Source organism: Nerophis lumbriciformis, linkage group LG02 (genome assembly GCF_033978685.3).
Source record: "Nerophis lumbriciformis linkage group LG02, RoL_Nlum_v2.1, whole genome shotgun sequence".
In the NCBI taxonomy this organism is placed as follows: Eukaryota; Metazoa; Chordata; class Actinopteri; order Syngnathiformes; family Syngnathidae; genus Nerophis; species Nerophis lumbriciformis.
The window spans coordinates 32,992,505-33,016,500 of record NC_084549.2 but is presented as its reverse complement, the minus strand read 5'-3'; the positions used below and the strand labels follow the sequence as shown (position 1 = coordinate 33,016,500).

Below are 23,996 nucleotides of genomic sequence, written 5' to 3'. Positions count from 1 at the left end.
AATATGGAGCCCCTGCTGTTGCTTGGAAGGCAGGGGTGTACCTTTCACCCTTTTCTATGCTTCACCAGAAATGACAAGCTAGAAGAAACACTCGATGTCTGCCTGGTAAACATCCACAAAGACTAAAGGAGCCAAGGGGGGCGTCAGAGTGCAAAAACAAAAGTAGTACAGTAATTGACATATCGTAAGACAGGGATTCTACAGGTATCAGCAAATTTAAGTTAATGCTTTTTAATGCCGTATTTAATACCACTTAAAAAAAATGTAATGTCATGTCCTAGCGCATATGGTTTTTCTGTTGAGTCAAAAGCTCACAACTGTCTGTATGGACAAAATTGTAAGCATTTAACAGTAATAATATTGAATAGTTAAAAAGTGTACAATAACTGTTAGTATCTAGTGCAGGGGTCCCCCGGACATGGCCCGCAAGTGTCCAAAATCCGGCCCGCGGGAAGTACCAAGTAAAAAAAAAAAAAGTTTTAATTGGTATTTTAAAAAATCTGTCATTTCTTATCCCTTTTCTACCGCTTGTTACTCTCAGTGTATCCTAGCCGCTCCGGCAAATCATATTGTCTAAAAATGCATTTTCCCATCGATAACGTGACAGTCAATTAGTGCGCGAGGAATTTATGTATGTATACAGCCTGGCTCCCGGCCAAACTTTTTTAACCAAATGCGGCCCCCCGGGTCGAAAAGTTTGGGGACCCCTGATCTAGTGTATCAAATTTGCTCACTACGATCGACCCAGTCCTACAGTTGTATACATTTCTTTAATGCCTCTAGACATCAAATGTTATGCTTTTTAATGCCATTTAAGGCCTTAATTTTTGCAAAATCCATTTAATAGGTTGATTGGCAACACTAAATTGGCCCAAATTCGTAAATGTGAGTGTGAATGTTATCTGTCTATGTGTTGGCCCTGCAATGAGGTGGCGACTTGTCCAGGGTGTACCCCACCTTCCGCCGGAGTGCAGCTGGGATAGGCTCTAGCACTCCCTGCGACCCCGAGAGGGACAAGCGGTAGAAAATGGATGGATGGACTTTTTAATGCCCTGCGGAAAGCCTGCAGGAGAACGTGGTTAAATACAGTGGAACTTCCAAACGTTGGAATCTGTCTCTTTCAGAGTGTACTCACACTTGGCTGTGCTGTACATGGGCCCACTTCACACCTTGAGAACAGCATGTTTGTGCTATGAGGTACATTTACATTCCTATATTAAATGATCGTAAACGTGACAGCAGCCAAATAGTGATATTAATCAGGATCGTATGATATGAAAAAATATATTGTGATCTCTTTTTTTGTTATATTGTTTAATAAAGATTAAATAAAGATATTTTAGCCCCGGAATTAACTATTTGTGTTTAAAATTGTTTATTAGAATATTTTATTTTATTTTTACAATTTTACACACAAATAAGGGAATTGAACCTTACCCTCCAAATTCCACCAACAAATTATCAGATGGATGAATAAAATAAACTCTACAAATGTCATGATCTGACAGCACTGCTGCCGCCTGTCTGCTCTGTGTTGCATACCTGGTTTTCGGGCCATGGGGCTGAGCCACCTCCGCACACACCTGATACCCATTTCCTCCTGACTACTTAAGCTCTCCAGTTCTTTCACTCAGCGCCAGTAGATTCCTGATGGGTCAACCTTCCATTCGTGTTCATCTCCTCTGTTTTTCTGTGCCTTTTCTGTTTTTTATACCTTTTCTGTGCATTCTTAGTTATTTGTCCTCACTCTTTTTTGAGTGTGCTTTTTTAATTATTCTTATTTCTTCTCTGCCTTGGAATCCTACAGCGGCAAAGCTGATCATGACAACAAAAACCTGTCTAATTATTAGCTATGCTTGCCGTTTAATGAATAATGCAAGGGAAGATAAATGAACTTTTTTTTTTCGATTAAAGCTGCCCAATATGCTATTGGCTGCAGGCATTAATCGAATCCAAAATTCTGTCACCAATCATTAGTGAAAACAGAAAATACATTGAATGGAAAAAGTGATTAAACATGCGCACATGCGCGCACGCACGCACGCACACACGCACACACACACACACACACACACACACACACACACACACACACACACACACACACACACACACACACACACACACACACACACACACACACACACACACAAACGATAGCCTTTCCTGCATGGCGTCAGTGTGCGTTGACATATTGTCAAAATTCCTGAGGCGGTAAAGGCTTTGTGTGTCGTAGAGTGTGGAGCTCACATTTGCACCACAGGAAGCCAACAGCCAAACACACAACCGCCATCTCCTGTGCCTGCTGTTTTCCAGACCCTCTGGGAAAACATCTACATGTGCCCACACACACACTGAGCAGAGACATCAGGCCATATGGTTTACAAAGAGGAAGGTGAGGCTATGGCCTTTTGACTAGGCTTGGACAAGGATGAAGGTAAGTGGGATGGTCAAATCTGCGGCATGTGGAACAGAGAGGACCCCTACAGAGATCCCCATCCGCTGTAATGTAACACAGGGAGGAAACGGCCACAACAAAAATCTTTACTTCCTGTGCCATCTGACCCAGCAGGGGCAGCCAGGGAGCATTCATGTCAGACACAACACTCTTGTGTCCATCATCACCTGTTCTGATGAAGACAGGAAATGCTGTCCTGAGCTGCAGCACCTGCACAGAGCGCTCCATTGTATTGTTTGTCCATTGTAGGAATTTGACCTGCTGCTGCTCATAACAATACCAAGAATGTATGTGTCACCAAAAAAAGGGCTTACATTTTGGTGCGAAAACAACCAGTGTACAGACGATAGAGGATACGATAGGATAAATTCTATCACACAATGGGGAAATTATGGGGTTGCAGTGTAGATTCAAAAAGTCCACATAAAATAAGGGGAAAACAGGAGGTAAACAATAAAGAAACACAAAGGAGGATATAAAAGAGCACAGAGCTCTAAAGTAAAACACAACAAAAAAACAAAAATGAGCAATAATAAATAGTAAATATTGCGCGCACACAATTGCACAATCTATAAACAAACTAAAAATACTATCTCATCACCCACAAACACCTTAAAATAAGAATACAAAACATTAAAAGTAGTTATCACATATCATTAAAAAATATATTAAAAAAACATTTGATCATTCGTTTACTTTGTGCAGAAATACAAAAATTACAATATAATTTACAACTGGAGACTTCGGTAGAAAATGGATGGATGAAGCCACGGAGCAATATCATTCTCCATAAAAAACCTTCACATAATTATGCTTCAAAAAGAATGTTTATCAAGTAGGCAGTAGAGCAAAAACAAAAAAAGAAGAATTCTGAATATTCATGCTGATAAACACAGAAACAGATATTTGACTGCATAGCAGTTTTGCATAAAACAACAATATCCTTCTGCATCATCCTCGATACAATGGTGAGGAAGGATGGAGGGAAAAATGCAAGACAAACAGGAAACACCTTTGCATGACAGCTGATGAAGGACTCATTATGGATCATTTTAGTGAAAAACCACCAAACTAAACTGATCAGAAGGCATCTACAGTACATCCAACACAGATATGGACGCAAAATACCATGACTTTGTGCACCAGGTACAAGACCACCATTATGTTTCTGATGTGATGGAGCTTGACGCACACTCCGAGGGAGGTGTAACTCGAGGGCAGCCCAAAGCAGGGTGAGGTTTAAAAGGATCTAGTTGATACTATGGTTTGTGAAGCTAGAGCGAACAAATTGAAAAGAAGCACAGGAAGGTGAAACAGAGTGTGAGTAGAGCAGCCACAGCGAGAGCAGAGGATGAGTCCGGGGAGCTTGTTTCGCATAATTAAAAACACAAAAAAAATAACACGCACGTAATGAACTTCTTTCTCTGTTGTAGTAATTACTTTCGACTAATAGAGAACAATGCTGGATGGACATAATGCTGCAGATATGTGTACCGGTAATATCCAAAAAACGATGATAAATTAAATGTTAAATGATAATAATGTCATCCGAGGTGATTAAGTATACAACAATTACAGCTACTCCATGACTAGATCTACTATTAGGCCCGAAAGAGGGTTTTCCATTAAATAAGATACAGGGTACTGGGTAAAATGTTAACTGTGCACATTGTGATTTGCACTGAAAACGCTGTGATGAAAATGTAAGATTTATTAAATGAAAAAGGTGAAAATGGGGTGGGTAGGTTTGTAAATCAAAGAACAAGAATCTAAGCAGTTTACCAGAAGTAAATTGTTTTAAAGCACTGGATATACCCAGAAGACCCTGCACACCAGACAGCTTTGCAGCCATTGGCGACGATACATGGAACATCAAATCACATAAAGGTGCAATATTCCCTAAACGAAATGTGAGCTTCTTGATTTAAGAAAAATACAGATATAAAGTATAAGCACACGTTACACAGTATAAAATTACTGTGTAACGAGTGTTTTCTGCCTTCATGAGAGCAGGGCAACGGAATGAGAGGCTTTTCAGATGATTCGAACAAAGACAACGGACCGAGAAAGATGTCTAAGGTCTTTTAAAAAACACAATCGGCACTGTGGAATTTGGCTCGCATTCAAAATGAGAAAGCATGAAATCATTTATTCAAATACAGACTACCAGCGATGATATAAACCACAAGGCACACATCATGCTGACTCAATCAGACAGTGGAAATCCACGATTAAACCAAGCTGTGCAGTGTAAATTCTAAATTGTCCTGCTATCTCTTAGTATGGTACTTGCCATCCTTTTGAGGTGTACCAAAATAAATGATATGGACAGTGACACTTTCGAAAGCATAAATTATGCTGAGTGTTGAATAGTCGATCAACACTTCTATTCAACAATGGGAACTAAAAGTGTTTTTATTATCTTCTTGTAGTGAAAAGTCACATGTCAATGTAACCCAAAAAAGGCTCAATATCCTCATTGAGGATATACATAATTGAATAATGGAATTATCTTGATTGTGTGGAATTGAAATGGAATTGTTGATGAATCCCATCTTTAAAAAATGTGAAACTAAATGGAGTGCACTGCTTGGCTGCCACCAGGGGCTGTCAACTAGGGATGGGCATCATTTACATTTTAACCAATACCAGTGCAAGCTGGATTCTTTTGAGTCAGTGCTAGTGTATTAAACGGTGCCCGAACCGGTACTTGAAAAACGGGCATACAAATTACGTTAAAAGTAGTGCTGTGAAATTGTAAAACATTTTTATCAGCTTATTCATAATTTTTTATTTGTATTAATCAATATTAACCAACGATTACTACTTACTTGCATAGTTTAATTTAACTTAAAAAAGACTTCAATATTTGTACATAAATTAGATTTTATTGTCAGAAAGTCAATAGAACATTTTTTTTATGTTTTACTCGAATGTATTTTTCATCATTTATTTGCTCAAAACAAACAGTTTTATCTAAAGATCAGTCAGGGTTTAATTTGAAGGGAAATATGCCAGTGGGCACACCAGTCGGAGTCTCCTCACTCATTTTTGCACTGACGTATGCATTGATCTGATCACTGAACATATAGCTTGAATTTACATGATGCCACGTCCGGCTCAAGTCCAGCTCATTAAATATGCGTGGTGGTCAAGCTAGCGTCTGTTCTCAATGGGTACTAGGTATCATTTAGCCTTTCTCAAAAAAAAATGCCCCATGCTTGTGTTGATTTTGGCTGTGCGAACCGTTCAAATCACGGAAAGGATAAAACTTTCTTTAGAGTTCCTCGAGAGGTGATAAAGAAGGGCAGAAGAGTGCAAGGTTTTATGAAAAACGACAAAAAAAGTTGTACGCATTTCAGTCCAAGAACAAGTCGAAGAACGCATGAGTTTGCAGTGAACACTCCATTAAAGGTTTATTTGATATACTTGAAACGTTTAGTATTTCCCATTTAAGTATTATCCTGATATTTTTTGTATTTTATCTCGTTTCAGAGTTCTTAAAACAATTTTTGCTACGAGTGTTTTGTAAAGCACCAACTCTGCAAGTCTAAATAAAAAAGAAAGCAAATATGAGCAAAACCTAAAAGAGTTAAGCTTTTACCAAAGGCAGCAATCACAAATGAAGCTTTCAGCACATACACAACGCTGACATCTATAGTTATATTTTGATAAAGATAGGGGAAAACAAACATACAGCAAAAACAATGCATGATTTATCCGGGAAAATCTTGATACCAATTTCCTTGACCCAACCACACACACACACACAAAGTTTTCATCTGTTTTGTCATGTAGAATGACGTCTGGAGTACCAGATAGTTCGAAATGTCTGGAAACTCGACTGACGGATAATCCATGCTATCACTTGACATATTTTTTTGATAAAGTATAAGGATAGATTCCATTGCATAGTTTGCAAGCCAGAATTTGTGACAAGACATTCATTATTTGCACAACCTTCTAGCACTTTTGGCAAGTCTGCATTAATTTAGCACCGAAATTATGCACCCAATACTAGGGCTGGGCCGATAAAATGATATCAATATATACCGCGATAGACATGTAATGATTTGGGTTTTTTCGAAAGAAAACGTAAAAAATGAAGCATGGTTGGTTGTTATGAACAAAGGCACTCGCAGTCTGCTGAGCTAGAAAAACAAGAAGTGATCAGTGAGCAATGGGAGGGACACGCTAAACAGCCAATCACGTAACAGTATCAACTATCAAGTTTGGTTTGCACCATCTTGCTGCCTTGCTGTTGGTTCTTTGCACAGAGTGAGAAGATATATTAAAAATGTGTGCTACAAAGAGCGAAGAAATGGTGGATAAAACAAGAAAAGTCACCTGGACAATGAGGCAGTTTTTGGGATTTTTTTCAAATGGACTGTAGTCATTACAACCCTTGTCCGTTCCCTATTCGGATATATGGAAACAACAGGTAGGAACTACAGAGTAGGGCTGTATTAATAAAACAAATTACAAAATATAACAAATGTGATCATTTAAAATAACAAATTGGCCCAATAATGTTTAAATAAGAATTACTGCACTAAATTAATTTTCATACTTAAATAAGAATAACAGATCAAATAAATCTTACACAGACCATGTAACTTCCTGGCAGTAAACCTGCAAAACATTGTTTTCAGGTTTCTTTATGTTTACATTTTCACACTTTGCACTATTTTGTTTCACTTTATTAAGCATTTCTTATGAATTGCAACTTTGTTTGTCAATACTTTATTTAGCCATTTAATTTTTTGTTTTGGTTTGCGTATATTTGAGGACCCCCAACCCCCTCCTTAACATATCTTGTTGCTTTTGGTTGTGATTTTTATTGAAGGCCAAACTTTTGCTAACAGAGTCTATTTTGTTTGTTTTATTTAACTTGGAGATTTAAAAGTTCACGTTTCATTTACAATGTTAAAATATAAGATAAATAAAATTGTATTGCATTTGAAAGGATATACATGCATTATTATTATGTATTATCATTACATCAGTGGTTAAATAGGTCTGAAAAAATAATGGCAATAACATTGTTTATCGGCAATAATTTGTAGGTCAAAATATCCATCCATCCATCCATTTTCTACCGCTTATTCCCTTCGGGGTCGCGGGGGGCACTGGAGCCTATCTCAGCTACAATCGGGCGGAAGACGGGGTACACCCTGGACAAGTTGCCACCTCATCACAGGGCCAACACAGATAGACAGACAACATTCACACTCACATTTACACACTAGGGCCAATTTAGTGTTGCCAATCAACCTATCCCCAGGTGCATGTCTTTGGAGGTGGGAGGTGGGAGGAGGCCGGAGTACCCGGAGGGAACCCACGCAGACACGGGGAGAACATGCAAACTCCACACAGAAAGATTCCGAGGCCGGGATTGAACTGGTCAAAATATCGTTGAGCAGAATAAGTTATTGGCCTACAACTATGGCATTAAAACAGGACTTGATTATTTTCTGCCATTTAAAATTCATTAAAAAAAACAATTAATATTTGATTTATTCCTGTAATTGACAGGCTACCTATCCAAAGAAAAGGCTGATTGGTTTGTTGGACATCTCCATTATTGTAGTTAGTGGTGGACATATGGATATATAACCCAAACGCTTACACAGCTACCAGCTCAGTATAGGGGTATATGGTAAATAGGCACAGACAGGAGGACATGCTCTTCAATTGACAGGGTCAGTGCTGACCAGCTGACCCTGTGCAGTCAAACAGATCAAACAGAGTTGAAGGTCCTTCCAATTAAACACCGGCAGCCTTTTCACTCTTTTTAAATGATGCTGGCGTGGGGGGGAGGCGCTCTGGTGTCACTCTGCCTGTGGCCCGTTGCTATGATGAGTTCATTCAGTTTCGGGACACAAAGAGTTAATGGCTGTTGGGATTATGCAATGACATGCCAGACGCTTTTCTCTTCTCCTGATGTCTTTTATTGCGCCTCCCTCCATTTCAAAATGGGAGGACGCCAACTTCAGCATTCCTTCACGTTTTGATCTGGAGCATTTGAATGCAGCAGTAATGCATGCTTGGCATCACTGTGGAAACAAAACAAGGATTGTGTTGGACTCTGAGGAGACTCACACCTGCCCAGCAGGGAGAGTGTTGTCATAAAGATTTACAGCACTGCGTGATATCTGAAGGGAGTTAGACTAGTAAAAACAGCAGTTTTAATCGTGTCTAGAAGAACCTGATATGATGCTATCTCTAAGAGCTGAGAAATGATCCATAAAAAGCAGATAAGTCATTAAAAGACTGCGTCTGATAACTTTATTAGAGCAAAATACAATGTCTCTTTTAAAAAGTTAATGTTGTATGATAATACAAAAACATTTATGCACTTTACAACCTTTTCCCAAATGTTTAGCCAAGACAAATCGTCACAACATGAAAGAAAAAAGCTGCTCAAGACTGACTCTGATGACACACATCCCAACCACAGCAACCAAAAACCAGCATGAAAACAGAAAAAAACACAATTGTCTGGATCTTGCTGACAAAAGCTATAGGCTACAAGCAAGTCTTAGTGTAAAGATGTTTGCATGTGAATGGCAAGCGTTGTTCTGTGACAGTCAATAGGAGGGAAATATACTATTTCAGGGGGAGGGACCTTAAAATGGTGGCACAATCTAGCTCATGTAGTATACAATAAACATTTGACCCTCAGCTTCTCTTATGAATAAAAAAAGTGTCCTCAGATTCCTGAAACTCATCATTGATTGATTGATTGAAACTTTTATTGGTAGATTGCACAGTACAGTACATATTCCGTACAATTGACCACTAAATGGTAACACCCGAATAAGTTTTTCAACTTGTTTAAGTCGGGGTCCACGTATCAGCTGAATCCGTTTGACGCAAAAGAGCAGCAGGCCTATACTTTCCATTATTGTGTACCATAGCTTGTTCTCCAAATACAGTACCGTATTTTTCGGAGTATAAGTCGCACCTGCTGAAAATGCATAATAAAGAAGGAAAAAAACATATATAAATCGCACTGGAGCCGGAAACTATGAAAAAAACTGCAACTTATAGTCCAAAAAATACGGTATATTAAGCTTTAACTCTGAAAGTTTCATTGTGGGATTGATTCTGCCCTACCAAATCGTCTCAGTCTATGCTTCCATTGCAAAATGTCAATAATTATACTGCAGGTGGTCATTGCAAAAAACATTTAACGAAACCAGTCACCCAGGGGGGGGTCCCCACATCAGCGGTCCCCTCCAAGGTTTCTCATTGTTATCCCATTGGGTTGAGTTTTTTCTTGCCCTGATGTGGGATCTGAGCCGAGGATGTCGTTGTGGCTTGTGCAGCCCTTTGAGACACTCGTGATTTAGGGCTATATAAGTAAACATTGATTGATTGATTGAAAATAACTAACCTAAAATGACATTATTTTCACACCGAAATAAATGTAATACATTTTTTGCAATTTATTCCCCTAATTTATTCATGTTAGAACTTTTGTATTTTGTATTTATTGGTATGTATTCCTTGTTAAACATGAGATAAATACATTTAGGAAGGGGCATTTAACAACATTCCCTTAGTCAAAAATTTGACGGTGAAAATATAAACTATAAATCTAATATTTTATTTGCATAGTAGTGCTGCACAATTTTGAGGAAAAACCTAATTGTGATATTTCTCTACAAAATTGTGATTCGATTTGCAATTTTTATGTTTTATACTTAAAATTCATAAAATTGCGAAAATAATGAGTGAAGGAAGACATGTTACTTTTAGACTGTCAAGCAACATATTACTGTCTCAATGTGCGCCATACATTAGATTATGCAATCATTTACTTTTGAAAATTGGCTTTATGCAGACAGACTCAGAGCTTTTGTCTACATCATGCTCCTAAACTGAAGAAAAAAAACTTTACAGTGATTATATTGTAATGTAATTATAATATATAATAACGCAAGTGACCAATTAAAAGAATAAAAACTTATTTCTGATGTAGAAGTGTGTACCATCCATCCATCCATCTTCTTCCGCTTATCCGAGGTCGGGTCGCGGGGGCAGCAACCTAAGCAGGGAAGCCCAGACTTCCCTCTCCCCAGCCACTTTGTCCAGCTCCTCCCGGGGGATCCTGAGGCGTTCCCAGGCCAGCTGGGAGACATAGTCTTCCCAACGTGTCCTGGGTCTTCCCCGTGGCCTCCTACCGGTCGGACGTGCCCTAAACACCTCCCGAGGGAGGCGATCGGGTGGCATCCTAACCAGATGCCCGAACCACCTCATCTGGCTCCTCTCGATGTGGAGGAGCAGCGGCTTTACTTTGAGCTCCCCCCGGCTGACAGAGCTTCTCACCCTATCTCTAAGGGAGAGTCCTGCCACCCGGCGGAGGAAACTCATTTCGGCCGCTTGTACCCGTGATCTTGTCCTTTCGGTCATAACCCAAAGCTCATGACCATAGGTGAGGATGGGAACGTAGATCGACCGGTAAATTGAGAGCTTTGCCTTCCGGCTCAGCTCCTTCTTCACCACAACGGATCAATACAGCGTCCGCATTACTGAAGATGCCGCACCGATCCGCCTGTCGATCTCACGATCCACTCTTCCCTCACTCGTGAACAAGACTCCGAGGTACTTGAACTCCTCCACTTGGGGCAGGGTCTCCTCCCCAACCCGGAGATGGCACTCCACCCTTTTCCGGGCGAGAACCATGGACTCGGACTTGGAGGTGCTGATTCTCATCCCAGTCGCTTCACACTCGGCTGCGACCCGATCCAGCGAGAGCTGAAGATCCTGGCCAGATGAAGCCATCAGGACCACATCATCTGCAAAAAGCAGAGACCTAATCCTGCAGCCACCAAACCGGATCCCCTCAACGCCTTGACTGCGCCTAGAAATTCTGTCCATAAAAGTTATGAACAGAATTGGTGACAAAGGGCAGCCTTGGCGGAGTCCAACCCTCACTGGAAACGTGTCCGACTTACTGCCGGCAATGCGGACCAAGCTCTGGCACTGATCATACAGGGAGCGGACCGCCACAATCAGACAGTCCGATACCCCATACTCTCTGAGCACTCCCCACAGGACTTCCCGAGGGACACGGTCGAATGCCTTCTCCAAGTCCACAAAGCACATGTAGACTGGTTGGGCAAACTCCCATGCACCCTCAAGGACCCTGCCGAGAGTATAGAGCTGGTCCACAGTTCCACGACCAGGACGAAAACCACACTGTTCCTCCTGAATCGGAGGTTCGACTATCCGGCGTAGCCTCCTCTCCAGTACACCCGAATAGACCTTACCGGGAAGGCTGAGGCGTGTGATCCCACGATAGTTAGAACACACCCTCCGGTTCCCCTTCTTAAAGAGAGGAACCACCACCCCGGTCTGCCAATCCAGAGGTACCGCCCCCGATGTCCACGCGATGCTGCAGAGTCTTGTCAACCAAGACAGCCCCACAGCATCCAGAGCCTTAAGGAACTCCGGGCGGATCTCATCCACCCCCAGGGCCTTGCCACCGAGGAGCTTTTTAACTACCTCAGCAACCTCAGCCCCAGAAATAGGAGAGCCCACCACAGATTCCCCAGGCACTGCTTCCTCATAGGAAGACGTGTTGGTGGGATTGAGGAGGTCTTCGAAGTATTCTCTCCACCGATCCACAACATCCGCAGTCGAGGTCAGCAGAACACCATCCTCACCATACACGGTGTTGATAGTGCACTGCTTCCCCTTCCTGAGGCGGCGGATGGTGGTCCAGAATCGCTTCGAAGCCGTCCGGAAGTCGTTTTCCATGGCTTCTCCGAACTCCTCCCATGTCCGAGTTTTTGCCTCTGCAACCGCTGAAGCCGCACACCGCTTGGCCTGTCGGTACCTGTCCGCTGCCTCAGGAGTCCTATGAGCCAAAAGAACCCGATAAGACTCCTTCTTCAGCTTGACGGCATCCCTCACCGCCGGTGTCCACCAACGGGTTCTAGGATTACCGCCACAACAGGCACCAACTACCTTGCGGCCACAGCTCCAATCAGCTGCCTCGACAATAGAGGCGCGGAACATGGTCCATTCGGACTCAATGTCCAGCACCTCCCTCGTGACATGTTCAAAGTTCTTCCGGAGGTGGGAATTGAAACTCTCTCTGACAGGAGACTCTGCCAGACGTTCCCAGCAAACCCTCACAATGCGTTTGGGCCTGCCAGGTCTGTCTGGCATCCTCCCCCACCATCGCAGCCAACTCACCACCAGGTGGTGATCGGTTGAAAGCTCCGCCCCTCTCTTCCCCCGAGTGTCCAAAACATGAGGCCGCAAATCCGATGACACAACTACAAAGTCGATCATGGAACTGCGGCCTAGGGTGTCCTGGTGCCAAGTGCACATATGGACACCCTTATGCTTGAACATGGTGTTCATTATGGACAATCTGTGACGGGCACAAAAGTCCAATAACAAAACACCACTCGGGTTCAGATCCGGGCGGCCATTCTTCCCAATCACGCCTCTCCAGGTTTCACTGTCGCTGCCAACATGAGCATTGAAGTCTCCCAGTAGAACGAGGGAATCACCCGGGGGAGCACTCTCAAGTACTCCCTCGAGCGAATCCAAAAAGGGTGGGTACTCTGAGCTGCCGTTTGGCGCGTAAGCGCAAACCACAGTCAGGACCCGTCCCCCCACCCGAAGGCGGATGGAAGCTACCCTCTCGTCCACCGGGTTGAACTCCAACGTGCAGGCTCTGAGCCGGGGGGAAACAAGAATTGCCACCCCAGCCCGTCGCCTCTCATTGCCGGCAACGCCAGAGTGGAAGAGAGTCCAGCCCCTCTCGAGAGAACTGGTTCCAGAGCCCTTGCTGTGCGTCGAAGTGAGTCCGACTATATCTAGCCGGCACTTCTCGACCTTGCGCACTAGCTCAGGCTCTTTCCCCCCCAGCGAGGTGACGTTCCACGTCCCAAGAGCTAGCTTCTGTAGCCGAGGATCGGACCGCCAAGTGCCCTGCCCTCGGCTGCCGCCCAGCTCACACTGCACCCGACCTCTATGGCCCCTGCTATGGGTGGTGAGCCCATTGGAGGGGGGACCCACGTTGCCTCTTCGGGCTGTGCCCGGCCGGGCCCCATGGGGACAGGCCCGGCCACCAGGCGCTCGCCATCGTGCCCCGCCTCCGGGTCTGGCTCCAGAGGGGGGCCCCGGTGACCCGCGTCCGGGCGAGGGAAATCTGGGTCCTTTATTTGTATTCGTCATGGAGGTAATTCGGAAGTGTGTACCATTGTACTATAATTGGAAATATTGGATAAATTAATTTGTCTAAAATAAAAAAATATGTACTAAGTAACTTTGCCAGCATGGATAAATTGCCATGTCTGTGTGTGTTTGTTTTTTTCGTCTCTCGTTTTCAAACAAGGTGCAAGAGCACTGCATCCCTCTCAGCACCTGAGCGCATTTTATTCAATGACAGAGTGAATTCTTTTGTCAGCCATCCACAATCTTTGACTCGGTAGGCACAGGCGGGACCGCCAGCTTGTCGCCCTGACTTGCTAGTAAGAAGTAACACAAATTATGAGGACAAATATGATCCCAAAGCTGTATGTCCGGTGTGGGACTATAGCAGCAAAACAAACCAACCAAAAAAACAGCTGACCCAGTTTTTGCAACGAGGGTAAAAAACTGCACTTTAACATGTTCAATATTTATTGAAGTTCAATTGTTGCTAACCTAGACTAGGAGCTGATTTCATTTTCATTGTTTGTTTATTTATATAAATATAATATAACATATTTACCTTACAATTATAATGGTAGAAGAAATACTAATTAGAAATAGAAATGTACTGCGTTTGAAAATAAATACTTGCATTAGGAGTATTACATATTATGGTTACATTAGTGCTTAATTTGGTTTCTAAATAATGCTGACAATAATATCATAATTTATCGACAATTTGTGGGACAATATATTGTCCAGCAGGGCAGCACGGTGGTTAAAATTAAAGTACCAATGATTGTCACACACACAATAGGTGTGGCGAAATTATTCTCTGCATTTGACCCATCACCCTTGATCACCCCCTGGGGGGTGAAGGGAGCAGTGAGCAGCAGCGGTGGCCGCGCCCGGGAATCATTTTTGGAGATGTAACCCCCAATTCCAACCCTTGATGCTGAGTGCCAAGCAGGGAGGTAATAGGTCCCATTTTTATAGTCTTTGGTATGACTCGGCCGGGGTTTGAACTCACAACCTACCGATCTCAGGGCGGACACTCTAACCACTAGTACAGGGGTTACTGCATGTGCCTCACAATACGAAGGTCCTGAGTTCAATCCCAGGCTCGTGATCATTCTCTGTGGAGTTTGCATGTTCTCCCCGTGACTGCGTGGGTTCCCTCTGGGTACTCCGGCTTCCTCCCACTTCCAAAGACATGCAACTGGGGATAGGTTGATTGGCAACACTAAATTGGCCTTAGTATGTGAATGTGAGTGAGAATGTTGTCTGTCTATCTGTGTTGGCCCTGCGATGAGGTGGTGACTTGTCTAGGGTGTACACCGCCTTCCGCCCAAATGCAGCTGATATAGGCTCCAGCAGCCCCCGCGACCCCGAAAGGGACAAGCGGTAGAAAATGGATGGATGGATATTGTCCAGCATAACTACGTAACCATGTAGTGCAGGCCTGGGCAATTATTTTGACTCAGGGGGCCAAATTTAGAGAAAAAAATGTGTCTGGGGGCCGGTATATATATATATATATATATATATATATATATATATATATATATATATATATATATATATATATATACACACACACATGTAAGCTGTGAAAATTTGCTGTACAGTATGTGTGTTTGGGTCCTATGTTTAGGATTACTAATACAAAAACTCACAATAATGTCTGATTGAATGCTAAAAATTTTATGACAGACCGCCTTAAAAAATTGAATGGAATTTTACATTTGTCTATGAACGATAAAACACTGAATATTGACAAAATATAAATGTCACACCCCCTCTCGATTGACATTTACAATCAAGCGAAACGCAGCAAAAATGCAACAAACAGCAAAATATGAACGCGAAGGGTAAAAAAAACAACAACAAAAACACCTACAATCTGATATATCTGATATATCACTGAATTTTAAAACTTTGTTGTAAAAATCTCCTTCCGCGTCTGTCCCTGATACCCGGATTTCAGGCGGGCCGCTCTGGAAACACTCTGTGGAAACAAACCACGCCCACGCTGCTTGGTGCCTTGTCTGAGCTGCTGTGACTTAGATTAACTAGATTTAGAGTAACTAGTATATAATGCAAAAGTGCAGATTCCAATCATTGAAATACTTTGTATAGTTCAAGACTTATGGTCATTTGAAAACATCACTGCACATCATAATGGCAGCTACAGTTTCCATCTTTTAAGGTGTAAAATTTTTTGGGGGGAATGTCTAGCGGGCCGAAATGAAAAGCTTAACGGGCCACATGCGGCCCCCGTACCTTAATTTGCCCAGATCTGATGTAGTGCACTCAATTATGCTTCAATTGTACAATACATGAAAATGATGATGATCAATTAATTGTTATAAATGTAGGAAATGTGAAAATAATTTCCATTAGTTGATGGTGTGTTGAAAAAATGTTTTGTCAAAAATAAAAAAATAAAAAGATGTGTCTTGGCAGCATGAAGAAGAACAGGACTGTGCTTAATTACAGTACATATCTCCTCTGGAGTACAATACAGAATGCTGAATAGAGGTAGAGGAAATAATCGATTTTTAGGTGCATCACAATTCAGACATGGGCGATTGTAAAATTAGTTATGGTAGTCAACATCAATAATCGGTGATTTATTTATTGTAAAAAAAGTAATAGAAACAGTTCTAAAATTTGGCTGACTGCAGCGAGCCACCTCACCGAGAGATCCGACCAGCTCCTTTGTGTTACAGTTTTGGACACATTTCCATTAATATAATAAATGTCAATAATAGATTTCTAATCGAATCATAGCTCCTGAATCGTAATTGTAATCTAATCGTGAGGTGCCCAAAGATTCCCACCTCTAATGCTAAAGCATGGTTGCAAATAATGTAGAAAAGCTAGAACAAAGAAAAATAAGGCAGAAAAGACGAACAACCCTACACCGTGGCCAGAGGTGGAGGGTTGGCTTGGCTCTACGAGTGCGGGCCAGACAGGAGACAGAGCTGCAAGCAGGCACCGAGTCAATAAACAACAGAGATCCTTCCAGACAAGACTGGCAACAACAAGGGCCAAATAGACCCGCAACCACATAGGAACGAGGGATCTACAAGGCCCCGAATCTAATCACAACCACAGGATCCAGAGCCAGCACAAAATCAAGAGCCAGCAGCACGGGTCATTAGTGCAGTAATCATCATTTAAAGCGAGCTAGCAGTCATTTCTTTGGCTTTGTTGCACACCGAGACTACAGAGATTTGAACTTCTTAAACAAATGTGCCAGAAATGTTACAGCTTTGAAAACTTTAGCCATCGTACAATCATGCACGTCCCATCATCCACTAATATTTTATAGTCAGCCATTGTTTTTTATGGAACACTCACTTTTATAGAGGCTCTCATATTATTTTATAGTAGATGTCAAACAAGTGAGAAAGAAGCAAACTAGACTTTGTGAGTCGAAATGTGTGCATACCTGCCTTTCTCTCGGGAGGTCTTTAAATGAAGGCAAGATGTGAGCACGAGTGTAACATATCCGCTCGGTCAAACGTGGGCCCAAATGCAAGCATGTTTGATTAAAATTTAAGGACACACACTGTGCCTTTCAGGCTCCATTACCCCTTTCAAAGAAAATCACTTAACCAGCCTCAACGTCCTTAAAGACGGAAGACCTGTATTGATTTCCAGGTCAGAGCCTGGAGGACAGAGGACCAAAAACAAGAGGGGACAGGGACGCATCAGTTTCAGAATGACAAGAAACCCAAAGTGAGCTGGCCGTCATGATTGGAACCTTGGAATGGGTGCAAGAGGATCCTCACTTGGGAAAAGACCCTCATAAAAGGTCTGAGAGCACACTGCACATATCAACCGTGTGAAAGAAATAGACTCGAGTTCAAAAAAGTTTCATCTGAACTTAAATAAATACTGTTTGATAAATGACAGAAACGAGACACGAAAGACCTTGAGAATTCCTCCTCTGGTCTCAAAAAAAACTTTGTGATGTGCATGCACACGCACGCGCGCACACACACACACACACACGCACACTGACTCACACAACTTATTATTCACCTCTATTCAGCAAGTTCTCTCTATTTCAGGCTTTGTTTTGTTGTCACGCTCAGCTCCTCAGTGCAACCCGCCTCACGTATCCATTGCCTGACTAACTATAACTGGACAATAAAGCTTAACCATTTATATGTAGTGCATTTCTGAGTACATGTCCATGTCCACGATGACCACCAACCAGCTGCAGGACATTTCCTTGTATTTTAATTATGACTACAGCAATGCCTCGTTTTTAGTGTACCCAATTTTTTGTAGGACTCAGTTTTCAATGAAAGGTCTGTTCCGGTATACTGTTTTTTGTTATCGTACAGCCTGACATTACAAACTAGTCCGATTGCCAGCGAATCACTCCCTGGAATCAAGCACCCAAACAAAGAACCGTACGCGCTGATAGCAGTCTCAGAGCAGAGTATGGAGGTGGCGCCCGTGTGGCTTTACCCTCCCCTCCTCTCATCACTATCTTCACCGACAAGGGTCTTCAATAAAAGGTAACAGTGATATTCAAATGTTCATTTATCATTTCTTTTTTTAATTTCATTAATCTATTTTGAACACAGCAACCCAAAAATACTCTACATTTACATAATTCAAACACAATAGGACATCCAATACAATATTGTAATCTGAAAAAAGCAATAGCAACATTAAAAGAAATTAAAAACCAAGAGTGTCCAAAAAGGAGCAGGAAGGAGCAAAATGTTATAATGTCCTGCCTTATCACTCAGACACCTGATTCTTTATCAACAATACAGTACATACTAACCTTATACGACAATATTTCGTATATAATTGCAAGATACATAACATATATAATTACATCCATGAATACTCACAACAACACACCCACTTATCGTTTCATCAAATGTAGTTTATGTAATAAATACAGAACAGTTATATCAATGTTATTCATCATTTATATTCATTTCACATTGTTTTCTGCATGTAAAACTATAATTAGTCTCCATAAAATGTGTCTAGTCTAGTGTTAAGATTGTTGGGGCTCCTGGAACAGATGAATTGGATTTACATTATTGTTTATGGGAATAATCTATTCAGCGAGGGCAGCTTTATGTCAAAATCAATGATAATATGGGTTTGTATCAATTCTAATACATACTCAGATATGTTATGACATAAGTGTAGATCTGTTCGTTATTCTTCATTTTTTTCTCTCAATGAGAATAAATGTATTCTTGCAATGTCAGGAAGGAGCTCTAAGACTTTATAACACATTTGTAAATAACCTGTACACTATTTTACCTGGCATACAATATGTATGCTCTATATCTGTGTTATTATAGTGTTTTCATTATTTTCCTACTTTTATTGCATTACTACCCCTTTACGCTTTCATTTAATTTTTTATTCAGTGTGCTCTGTTCATATAATATTTACATGTTGTGCGGCAACTGTGGAATCTTCCCAATGTGGTATAAATAAAGTATTTAATCTTACAATAAAACTACAAAAAGCATATATGTATATTTATTTATCCATCCATCCATTTTCTATCGCTTGTCCTTTTCGGGGTGGAGCCTATTTCAGCTGCATTCGGGCGGAATACACCCTGGACAAGTCACCACCTCATCGCAGGGCCAACACAGATAGACAGACAACATTCACACTCACATTCACACACTAGGGCCAATTTAGTGTTGCCAATCAACCTATCCATATTCGCACCAAATATTATGCGTGCCACCCTTACTACATATCCTACCTTGCCACAAAACATTTGTTGTATAAATTGTGTTTGACACATGTTACACTGCTCATAACCCAACATAAAACAAGGACGAAAGTATTTCTTGAAAATCTGTACACAAATATTATGCACTGTATCTAATAAAATGCACTTATGTTTCTAAGCTAATGCAGTAAACAAATTAAAAAATACTCTGGTGGTCAACACCAAACCAGGTCAACCTAGAAAAAAAGGCAAGTATATCTTCTAAAAGTACAAATATAGGAAGTAAATATTAACTCCCTTTAGAAAGTCAGTAGACAGGTACATTGTGTGGCCGATGAGGACGCTCGGTTTAAATGCCATGTCTGCTCTTTTAGCTTTTACACATTAAAGGAGCCCTTAAAAAGAAAAAAAAAGTACATTCCTGAAGTGAGCCAAAAAAAAAACCCTGGCTGTCATGGCGGTACCTGGCTTGGCTCTATTCATGCATCCTATAAACACAAACCCGGAGCAGCCGCTGACTCCCCTGCTGCCTGCACACAGAGCACACATTCATCCCAAAGTGGGCACCATGAGGAGGCTGCAGGGGGGCAGCATGCAGGCATACTTCAATTCAGAGGACACTTTCAGTCATTCTGACGACCGCGGCTGTGCGGCGACGCCTAATGCAAACACGACGCCTGGTGTTTGACGCTCACGCGGGGATCTGATAAAATCGACCATTTTAATACAAAGCGGATTTATCGTTTTTTCTTAAATAAGCTCTGCTTCTTCCTTCTCCTTTTCGGACAGAGTGTGACTGTGATGTTCAGTCATGCAACTTGTGAAGCATGTTGAAAACAAATAGCACCATTGCTTCCATAAAATTATAGCTGTGGTTTGTGTCATCTTTTCATAACCAAGGACGAGTCACTCGAATGCCAGAGCGGCATACGAGTTGGCTGGGAGACTGTCATGCAAACGGCATTATGAATACGATCATGAGAAATGGTGTCTCTCGTGTGTCATGAGAGGATGGAAGAGTAGCATTGAGAATACATTAAAGTCCCAGTGAGGCTGAGTTCTACAATGCATGGGAAAGTGCGCTCCCATCCTGCATTACTTTGCTTACCATAACAACTATCCATCCATATTCCATACCATATCTGTCTGTCTATTTGGCTAATGAATATTTTCATAGTGTTTGCGTGGTGTGCACACTGGTATGTATGTCATCGACCAAAAAGCTGTGTAGTAAAATGCATTGAGTATGGACATGATTGGGCAGCTTTTGTGACTTATTACGTGATGTAACATAAACATTTGAAATAGGGCTGCAATGATTAATTGGCTAGATTGAATAAATCGATTAGAAACAAACGATTTATGTTCTGTTGCTTCTATTAATTAATTAATGTAACTAATACAAAAATTTAAAAATCCAGACAGCATGTAGTGCCCAAAACTTTAAATTTTGCCACATATTTGTCTCGGTGGGCTGAGGCGGGATCACTAGATTGCACACAACGGATGCACCTCGTTTTTACCTGGTAGTGAAAAGCACTGCGAGGTAACAAAAATTAGGAGAAACAAATAATAATAATAATGATACAAAGCCAGATGCCTAGTGTGGGAGTATTTCGGCTTCAAAAGGAGCCCATCAACATGGACAAACTAGTCAGTTTGCCTAATTTGTTGGAAAGTGATAGAAAGTGAAAAAAAAACACCCAACCTAGTTTTTCCAAAAGGATAAAAAAACTGCACTTTAAAATGTTAAATATTTATTGAAGTACATTTTTCCCAAACAGAGATTGAGAGTTAATTCTATTTTTATTGTCTATTTTTTGAGAATAATTAAAAGTTATTGACTTTATTATTTACAATGGTAAAAACACAAATGAGAAATCACAGTTTATTGCATTTGACAGGATTTTTTGTTTTAAACATTAATACATATTATGATTACATTAGTGCTTAATTTGATCTCAAAATAATGCTGACAATAATATAGTTTATCAGCAATAGTTTTTGGGACAAAAAATTGTCGAGTAAAATGGATCATCGGCCCAGGCCTACACTATGGTTCGGTGGATTGCGCGATTGAACAGCGATAGTAGTACCTAAGCACCAGATTTCTGTTTAACCGAACTGAACTCAGCAAGCGTAAAAGTATCTTTAAAATTATATTAGTGTGTAAATCAGGAGTGCCCAAACGTTTTTCCTCCAAGGGCCAAAGATGCAACAGCACCGCGAGTGAGGAATTTAGCTTCATGCTGCCATTTATAAATATAAGACAGAAGTGATCTATCAATAGATGGCAACTAGTTAGCCTGTAAAAAAAATTAAAAAAATAGATTTTAAGGTAAAAAAAACAACAAAAAAACTAATAGCTCAGTCACCAGAATTTAACCGTGACATTTAAGGTTTTTTTTTACAACAAATTACTGTACATTGAAAAACTGTACCAATGGTGTTTTTGTGTTAAAATTCGAGTGAATGAATGGAGAGTTTTACTGTAAAATGTATGGCATTTTACAGTGCCCATCCATCCATCCATTTTCTACCGCTTGTCCCTTTCGGGGACGCGGGGGGTGCTGGAGCCTATCTCAGCTGCATTCGGGCGGTATGCGGGGTACACCCTGGACAAGTCGCCACCTCATCACAGGGCCAACACAGATAGACAACATTCACACTCGCATTCACACTAGGGCCAATTTAGTGCATTAGTGTAAATTGATAAATGATAATATTGTTATTTTTATTGTAAAATTTTGGCGACTGAGCTGCCAGTTTTTTGACGGTGCCTTATTATAAATTGAAAAGCAGCACCACTGTTATTGTTACCGCAAAATTCTGGTGACTGAGCTGCTTCTTTTTTGCCGTAAAATCTACATCTGTTGTTTTAACAATGCATTACTATTAATGGAAAGTCGGTACCAGTGACAATTTTATTGCACATTTCGGCGACTGAACAACGTTTACCCTAAAATCTACTAACTTTTTTGCAGCGTAGCCTTGCGGACATGCCATCAACGATTGTGTAGAGGTCAGTATGAATATGTAATAAAGGGGCAGCACGGTGAAACAGAGGTTAGTGCATGTGCCTCACAATACGAAGGTCCTGAGTTCAATCCTGGGCTCGGGATCTTTCTGTGTGGAGTTTGCATGTTCTGCCCGTGACTGCGTGGGTTCCCTCCGGGTACTCTGGCTTCCTCCCACCTCCAAAGACATGCAGCTGGGGATAGGTTGATTGGCAACACTAAAATGGCCCTAGTTTGTGAATGTGAGTGTGAATGTTGTCTATCTGAGTTGGCCCTGCGATGAGGTGGTGACTTGTCCAGGGTTTACCCCACCAACCCCCGTGTCCAGCTGAGATAGGCTCCAGCACCCCCCGCGTCCCCGAAAGGGACAAGCGGTAGAAAATGGATGGATGGACCCTTTGGCAGGCCAAATGAAATGACACAACGGGCCAAATTTGGCCCAGTGGCTGTACTTTGGGCATTATAAAATAAATATATAAATAAAATGATCTTCCATTTTAATGGCACAACCAGATGATTCACTTTCAGAAAGATGGAGCAAACACCCCTCCCCCAAACAAACTGCATTGAAAAGTACTTTAAATTAGAGTTTGGCACATGGTGATTATTGCAAGCACTGATTTCTAAAAGTGTCCCCATTGTTGAAAGTACAGTATAAGCTTCTCAGAGGTGTTAACTGTAAAGGATTATATTAATTACCTAAACTAAACTGTACGTGATGCGAGTGCATTATTGTCCAGTATTTTAGTTCACAATGAATCAGTACTGTAGTATTTAAAGTACCAACCTTGGAGGCTGATGATAGCGACGGCGCACAGCGGACCCAGTCGTAGTTTTCTCCCGCTTTCCCCCCGTCGAGCCTCGGCCCCTCTCGTTAGATCCATGGCGGTCCTGGAGGTCGGCAGCTCTTCGGCTACAGGAGAGCCTTACGCGGGGAGGGAGCGTCGAAGAGAACTAAACCGGCAGGTTCCAGACGTGGATCTCACCTGGTCTTCGAGAAGAAGGACTAGTGGGAAGAAGACGGACACATGCGGTCCGGTCGCTTGGTCCTCAGGTGGGTCAGAGCACACTCAGGCCGGCTAGAGCACACTATTTGGAGTACGACACACGAAGACGCGCCGAAAGTTTGAATCGACCCCCCCAAAAAAGAGTAGTAGTGAACTCAGGCCGCCGTGGTTCATTACAAGCAGTTACCTCCTGCCTGGTCAAGAGGGGCTGACCACCGAGTCACTTGAGCACGGAGCGAGAGAGAGTTTCACTCCGTGTTGTTTCCAAGTTGGCTTCCTCCCACTCACACAGTGTTTCTACTACATGATAAAGCATCACTAGTAAGACAATTCCTTTTCCTGTTTGGACTTTCAAAATAATAGTCGCGCTCAATTCACAACAGTACTTTACTAGGGTTTCATCCAACGTGCGGTGAACTAAACTAAATCAAGTGAGGCATAGATACTTTTGGAGTTTTTTTCTTCTTTTTTTAACTTAAATTCATATGTGCAGCTCTAATCATTGTTGATTTAGGTTGCACTTTAGAATAACAAGAAAAAGAAGGGAGTAATTAATTCACTTCCATAAAACGTGAATGGGTCCAAAACGTATTTGATAAAGTTATTAAATACTT

The 23,996-nt window shown here is 41.6% G+C and overlaps 1 protein-coding gene across 1 annotated transcript in view; it reads right to left on the bottom strand.

Annotated features, from left to right (window-relative positions):
* ptk7b (protein tyrosine kinase 7b) overlaps positions 1-23,677 on the bottom strand; it is a 169,440-nt gene extending 145,763 nt beyond the window's left edge. The window contains exon 1 of the mRNA XM_061961205.1: positions 23,163-23,677. Within this exon, the coding sequence (XP_061817189.1) occupies positions 23,163-23,259 (97 nt within the window). The 5' untranslated portion in view covers positions 23,260-23,677. The remainder of the gene's footprint in view (positions 1-23,162) is intronic.
* Positions 23,678-23,996: the final 319 nt, after the last annotated feature.